The sequence below is a fragment of the Ctenocephalides felis genome, unplaced genomic scaffold (assembly GCF_003426905.1).
Source record: "Ctenocephalides felis isolate EL2017-DRISC unplaced genomic scaffold, ASM342690v1 CF-g0.4_SCAFFOLD_01886, whole genome shotgun sequence".
Taxonomy (NCBI): domain Eukaryota; kingdom Metazoa; phylum Arthropoda; class Insecta; order Siphonaptera; family Pulicidae; genus Ctenocephalides; species Ctenocephalides felis.
Genome location: NW_020538040.1, coordinates 169,570,476 through 169,578,297, shown reverse-complemented (window position 1 = coordinate 169,578,297; position 7,822 = coordinate 169,570,476). Strand labels below are relative to the sequence as shown.

Below are 7,822 nucleotides of genomic sequence, written 5' to 3'. Positions count from 1 at the left end.
TCTCTAGAAATTGTCTAGAATATACCTTATTTAGCAAAACAACGTTTGCCGGGTCAGCTAGTTTGTTAATATATTTTGTCTTTTTCGTAGTGAAAGGTTCATTTCAGAAAAAAACAAATTTGCAATAGAAGTGTGGTGGAAGTAAATATTATGATAAAACTCTTTATTTGATTGTCCGTTTTATCAAATATTTAATACTAATATTTTTCGTAAAAGTGATCTATATTTTATTTTACGTTAATGCTATTTTTTGTTAATTTCTAATAGTACAAACCACATATTTAAAATGCTTTTTACCAGTTCGTAACAAAGGACGATGACATACCATTTCTTCTAATTTTTTTATACAATTGCGACTATCGAAGTCCAAATATTTTATAAATATAATATAAAACAATTTTGGTCAATAATTGTTTCAATATTCAACTTTGATTTTAAAATGTTTTCTGTTCAACTGAAATCGCAATAACAATCCGTGTATGTTGTTTTTCGTCCATAATGAGGACAATTGAAATTATTTTTGTTGATGGTAAAATATAATGATGACAATTGAAATTGTTTTTGTTGATGCTAAAATATAGAATTTTTTAAAAAAATATATTGATAAGACATTATTCTCATGTTTAATAAACGTTTTATGAGATTGAAAAGTAAAGGTTGTAAATGGGAGAATGTCACGATATAATTATAGAGCATTACGCTATGTTAAAGACTATTAGCTGCAATTATTTGCTAAATACATTATTTTAGTATCGCAATTTTATAATTCATATAATTTGCTACTAAATATATGTATATATCAAATAACGTTTAAGTTTCCAATCAGGTTTCTCAACAAATTTTACTCTGAACATAAAACTATTTTCCTGATAATATATTTGTAGTTTTATTTAATACATGTTTTGCACAATTTAAAAATTCACAACCATATCATTTTTATATTAGGAAACATTATTGCGGATAAACAGATAGAAATAGCAAATATTATTCGCTTTTCAATCTCACAAATGTTATAATTCAATTATAAATTAACTTCCCCAAAATCATCTAGAATCTGGTTCTATATCAGATACCATATATAAATTCAGCAACAAATAATTACGTAAATCAATAAATCATCTATATGGCAGATGTAACCAGAAGGAGCTTTTTCCATTTCACGGCTTCAACGATAACATATCACATTATCTATAATTCATTTCAACAATGTGGAAAATGTATCTTTGTTATTAAGATCGATATTGTATATCGCATGTCCAATTCTATTCTATAATGAGATCAATGAGGTAGAACGAGTACAGTTCTGATGGGAAGTTTCATTTCAAAAAAGGAAATTGATCGAAACTAGATTTAATAAGATAACTTGGATTCAACTATTTTCATCGATTGTCTGATTAAACTTCAGCTCATATAATATAATTCTATTGATCTACCTCTATTTCCCCAAAGATGGTGAATCAGTCAGCGCGCTTAACCATAGACGGGTGGAAGATTTCTTCTGGACAGGATCAGGAGATGGTCCTGCTGCTCCAGAAAGAGCTGCGATTTTGGCATCAGCCTCCGGTCAAGTGCGTCCAGAAGCCGCTACATCAATCGCAACACCAGCAGGCACAAAAACAATTGTCAGTACCACCACGCTGCTAGCCACATTATATTTGGAACCTCCTGGAACAAATAATGCAACCATTCAGGTAAGGAAGATTCTACAGGTTAAACATACAAGGGATAAATTTAATATGAAATTTACTGCGACAGAACATACCATGCACGCTTAATTGTGGAGGAGTTGTGACACCTGCAGCAGGGACCATTCGACCTACTAAAACTCTATCAGGTTCTGAAGCGAGATATCCACCTTTAGACAGGAGGTATTGGCTGTTGACCATTTTAGCGACTAATGCAGCACCAGATGGTGATTGGGAAGCTAAACTAGCGGCACTCTACACCACAGCCTTTGCGCGGTAAATTGATTTTTAATGGACTTCTATTTGTAAATGAATATAGGCCTGTTCATACGACGCTTGTTTTGTTGCTTTTTTGATCGGCTGGCTGGCATGCTGGATAACAAGTAGATAAAATGACGGGCTATCGATCTCCATTTGTTTCCAGCAAGCGAGATTTTGATATTAGAACGTACGCTATTTTTTGAACGGATCATAGACCTATGAAAAAAGCCCGAATCATACGACATTTTTTTTCTGGAATGGCTCCATATCATGGTTGATTCTTGAGAGTGTTTGTTTTAGCTTGCTTAATTTTTGAGTGTGATATGTTTTGGCTTACTAGATTTTTGAGTGAGATTTGTTTTAGCTTGCTAGATTATCTAATATTATAAATCACATGATCAAATACTGCCTCCCAATTGGTTCGAACAAACAAATCCATCTACAAATATAGCGCACGTTCTAACTTTTCTATGACGACATGTGAGCGTCGTGTGAACAGGCTTTTATTTAATATTTATTTTGATAAAATATTAATTTGTTTCTAATTATCTGTTTTCTTCAAAGGCAACTCGAGAGACATTTAGGTTTACTAAATCGTACCAGATCACCTTCCATAAGTACTAATTCTAATAATACAATACTCAGCAACAAGCAAACAAAACGATCAACCAATGAAGTGAGTATTTAAGTAAATTCAACATTTTATCGAAATATCAATCGATAAATATAAACATTAGAATAAATTAGTAAAAATCAGGATGGAAGGTTGTCAACACTAATAATGGATTAGTTTATACCTAAGTGAAATATGTCCTGTCCATTATTTAAATAAACTATTTTTTCAGCAGCAAGTAGAATTGATCGATGATGTTGGTCTCGTATTCAAACGTGAAATTGGTCCAAATCCACAAGTCCAGGTGTATGTTCATAACGTGAGTGCTGATACCATGGCTGGTCGAACGGAACTATTATATACTGTAATGGCTGGTGGAAGACCCGTACTGGCAGAAACTGCTGCCGAAGATATGAGATTGGTTACTGATGAGGAAGCTGCTTCAGAATTAGGATACCCAATTCTAACAAAATCAGAACGTATGTAAAAACAAAATGAAGTCCCAATATTGGACTACAATTCATTACTTCATTTACCCAATTTAGTAAAATTAGGAGCAAAAATAAATATATCTAAGTATATATCTTATTATTATTACATATGAGTTCACATGTTTAAGATCTTGCAGCATATCTGCGTGGTGTGCATCATGGTTCAACCTGGGGCGAGCGATCGGTGGTACGTGTAAGTTCCAGTGAACCATGGTTAATAGCTGCAGTGGCTATTGCAACCTGCGTACTTCTTTTAATGTTAGTAGCATTGATCGTCATAGCTGCACAAAAACGAAATAGTCGTTCAAAATCATCAGGCGAACAACAGGGCAAAGACAATGAAGCTTTTGTTTCTGGCGAAGCAGGGCATTCTAAGGTATTGGGAAAAGATTTATTCAATTATTTATTAGTATTTGTTAATTTGTTTATTATATCATAAAACAATGTAGACAGAGAATATATTAGGCGAATCATCGATAGCAACTATTTCTAAAGACGTTAGGTTTTCCAAAAGGCGTTCAGTCTCAAGTGCGAGCGGGTAAGAAGAAATATAAAAATATAAAATTCTGTCATCTTCTAATATTGTTAATAACATACCGTTTATATTTTCAGAGATTCTATTGTCGATTCACCTTCCTATTTGCCAAGGCGTCGTCTGCTTAGTCATCCCCATAACCTTTATTCGCAAGTGTCACCAAAATCCAAACAGCAAAGCCGTTTCAAGTCAAAGCAAAAAACTATGGCGCAACCAAAAAAACGGCGTAATCACAATGCCGTAGCAGCAGCTGGAGGCCAAAGAAGCAGAGAGCTGGATTACGATAGATCATCCAGTGATCAAGCATCTGGTGATGCACTTGTTTTGAATAAACCATCCAGTGCTGGGAGCATAGGATCTTTTCTCTCACTACCTTCTGTGAGATCATTTCCGAGGTAATTACAGTTCGCTAACTTTTATGTTTTTGTACAACAATGTCTATTTATTTATATAATGCAGATGCGATGCTCCTGAACCTTTGACTCGCATTCTGGAACCTACCAGTGTTTATTGTTTGGACTGGGAGGGTGATAGCGGTGCTGAATCTAGAAGAGCTCCTGGATTAGTGCGCCATTTAAGTATGAGCGCAGCTGATCCAAATGTCATGGACCAAGTTGTATGGAAAACACATTGTAAACGAATTGAAACAAAAGGTATAACCACAAATGTCTTGGATACTATGAACTGTATTAATTTTGTAATTAATTCCCGCATTGGTCAGTCGAAAACAAAGGTGTGTCGACTATCCTGCCGACTTATGAAGGTGGTATGGAGCATCAAATGGATGGAGATATTCGTCAAACTCAACGTCGGTACAGGCAATTGATAGATGGTGCGATAGAATTGTGGAACGAGCCTGCAGCAGACGACAGTCATGATCGAGCACTTGCTTCTCTTACAGCCGATCATGAGCGTTCGCTGGAAAGGAACAACCTAGACACCGTACGAGGCCGATCGGCAATCGTTAAGTCAGTCCGTGTCCATCGCATGAAATATTTTGAGTTCGTTATTGCTTTTTACCTTACGATCACATAAAAAAATTAAATATCTTAACTATTTTGCAATAATTTTAAATTTTAAGATACTAACATAAGATAATCTTAGCCGCAACAAAATTGAAATACGAGCATCGAAAAAGGTACAACAGTAGAGTCACAAAAACACGTTATGACAAACTCCATTAAATCTTGTATATTGAAAACAAAAGGCATACGGTATCCTTTATTTGCTATGTTTCTCACCAACATTTTGCACTTCATGGCTTCAATGTATCACTGATTCCAATCGGATCACCTTGTTATGATTTTGACTAAATATATGGTTTTATTTAACTGTTAATTAGGGATTTTTGAATTAAGAATAAAAATATTTAAGAAATTTGTATGTCAGGTCCAACACAGATGAATCGGCGGCGCAGGTGAATGCTGCACGACCACGGAGTGCTGCTCCAAGACGCCTGCTAAAGAATGATGAACACAAACAACCGCCTTCACCATCTAAGAAAGCCTGGGGTAGCGGAGCTCCATCCCCCCTAGTAAGTAAAAATAAAAATAGATAAAAAGTAAGATATATTTCAACAGAATGATAAGTAAGATTCTAGTTTTTTTATTTTAATTTTCCAACCAGGTTCGACCATTGAGTGCTGGTCCGTTCCACCGACCTCCATCCCCGCCAAGAGTGGACGTAGCACGAGTCGTAGCACCAGATCCTGAATTCCCACAAAACAACGATGCCAATGTGGCCCCATTACTTGCAGCAATTCGTAAAGAATTGCATAAATTTACAAATACCAGTGATGCCTAAATAAATAAACAATAAACGAACATGATATTAATCCAGATTTTCTTAGATGACCGAAGCGTGTTCATGGCTAGAAATTATAATTGAAAAGGATCCAGCATTGTTTTGAGTTTTATCTTCCAAAATGACTCTTTGTCATGATACTCCAGTAAAACTTATAGAACGTTCAGAAAATTATTAATGAATGTTTGAGATACAAATTATGTTCATCAAATACGTGGAAGTCTCGTTTTATTAATACTAGTCTCAGATATTTTCTAGTCTACGATGATTATTTTGATTATATAGGGTGGTCCTTAATATAGACATTTTAGAATTTTATTGCTTCCAGGGGCTCAAATGCTTCCAAATTGATAAAAAAAATCTCTAAAAGTTTTAGCTCTTAATACTCCAAAACAGTGATGACAATTCGTGTCATCTTTTATTGAAAATTCGACGCTCTAGGTTTTTTATAATTTGTTTTGTAGAGCGTCGAATTTTGAATAAAACTCATTCATTTGTTCGCTAAGTTATATCTAAAATACATTTTTTTTAATTTTTGGAAATTTTCCCATGCTATTTCCATACAAAACTTTGATTGAATTGCGCACTATCTAAAAGACAATATTAAGATCTAAAACTTTCAGAGGATTTTTTTTAATAATTTGGAAGCATTTGAGCACCTGGGAGCAAGGAAATTCGAAAATATCCATATTAAGGACCCCAGCATCACCAAAATAAAATAAATTCACATTAAACCAAAAAGTCAGATTTTCTATCAAAATTAGATTATAATTATTATTGGATAATTTGATACAAAGAAAAAACGTGAATCGAATAAAACTTTTATCAACATGTAGATAAAATATTTATGGAAATTCTAAAATATTTTGTACAAACATAATTCAAACAAATTTTAATAATCCATATTATTCTGTTAATACCTAGAATAACAACATTTTTAATTAAGAACACTGTTAAAAATAATCGTTATTCGTGTTTATATGGAAATCAAAATTTTCAGTCATTTTAAAATTTCTCTTTAAACGATTTTTTTATTGTACTACTAAATTATATAATATATTTAAGATTTATTAATATTAAAGATTTATTACAAGTTTCCCATACGTATTGTATTATTTATTAAGATTTAGTATTACTAGATTATGTTTTATAACAATACTTATATAAACAATAAATTATGAAAAATAAAAACGTTATTCATTTCCCAAATAATATTTCAAATATTTAAACAGAAAATAGAGCAAAATAAAGATAATGATCAAGGAGAGAAATGAAATACAGTATGACCTCATATCCGTAAAAAAATTTCTCTGTAATATATTTACCATTATAAGAAGAACTTCTTGATATAAATTTAAAGAACATTTCTGCATAATAAATATGTTTATTAAAATTCAAAATCGTATTCAGCTGATTAATGTATATACAATATACAGATATATGTATATGCAATTAATACGCTATACAGAAATAATTTTCTACAAAAATATTTTGTTGCTGTACTTATATGTATATATATCTATTTAATCTATTATTATTTACAAGCAATTTTTATCATTCCACACATCAATTACTAAGCTATTCCTGAACAAAATATCACTGAAAAATAGATAGCGCACAATGGTATTCAATTCAAGATCAAGGCTGATTGAAAAGTAACGAGAAATATGCATAGTTACATAATTTTGAAATTTTTAAAAATATAGAGCACTTGAATAGTTATAGAAAAGTAGAATTTTGGATTAAAACTGAACATATTCGCCATTTAATAAACAATTTTTCTGAATTTTGAATATTTCTTCAGGGCAAAGTTATTCGAAAAATTTAAAAGATTAATAAATAATAATAGAGTCCAAAAATATTAGAAATTAAAATAAAACCTTTGAAATTCGTGGTAACAGCAGATTAGTTAACAAGTTACATAAATAAAATAATTATTAAATAATTATTACATAACGCATTCGAATCATTATGAATACTTAGAATTTAGTTCAGAAAAATTTAATGATTCAAATTAATTAAAAAAATTAATGAATGATGATTGAAGATTTTTTTAATTGGTTATGTAATTTTGCTCTAAATTATTTATTTCCATTTATTTTTTTTCATTTAACACATTACAGAATATTTAATAATAGAGTCCAAAAATATAAAAAATAAGTGGAAATAAATCACCCAGAGCAAAGTTACATGGACAATTTTGAAACTGAATAATGAAAGATAGAGTCCAAAAAATATCTAAAAATAGATGGAAATAAATAATTTAAAGCAATGTTACGTAAAAAAAACTTAAATGTTAATGTTTAATGATAGAGTCCAAAAAGTGCATAAAAATTTCAAAATATTAATAAATAATGAATAATAAAGTCCAAAAAGTACATAGAAAAAATTGAAACATTAATGATAATGAATAATAAAATCCAAAAATATCTAA

General features: G+C 31.3%; 1 protein-coding gene across 1 annotated transcript; it reads left to right on the top strand.

The window, feature by feature from the left end:
* Nucleotides 1–2,893: 2,893 nt before the first annotated feature.
* Nucleotides 2,894–5,388, top strand: LOC113376238. Its single transcript, XM_026616147.1, has 8 exons — nt 2,894–3,038; nt 3,188–3,426; nt 3,500–3,588; nt 3,663–3,980; nt 4,045–4,238; nt 4,307–4,553; nt 4,975–5,119; nt 5,212–5,388. Exons 1-8 carry the CDS (start codon nt 2,894–2,896, stop codon nt 5,386–5,388), a joined length of 1,554 nt encoding a protein of 517 aa, XP_026471932.1.
* Nucleotides 5,389–7,822: the final 2,434 nt, after the last annotated feature.

Bases quoted from the DNA above. Each gene is read 5' to 3' on its own strand.
- LOC113376238 (XM_026616147.1), top strand. From the start codon at position 2,894: ATGGCTGGTCGAACGGAACTATTATATACTGTAATGGCTGGTGGAAGA. The intron at 3,039-3,187 runs GTATGTAAAAAC...AAGATCTTGCAG, and splicing joins AATTCTAACAAAATCAGAAC to CATATCTGCGTGGTGTGCAT. The intron at 4,239-4,306 runs GTATAACCACAA...CGCATTGGTCAG, and splicing joins TAAACGAATTGAAACAAAAG to TCGAAAACAAAGGTGTGTCG.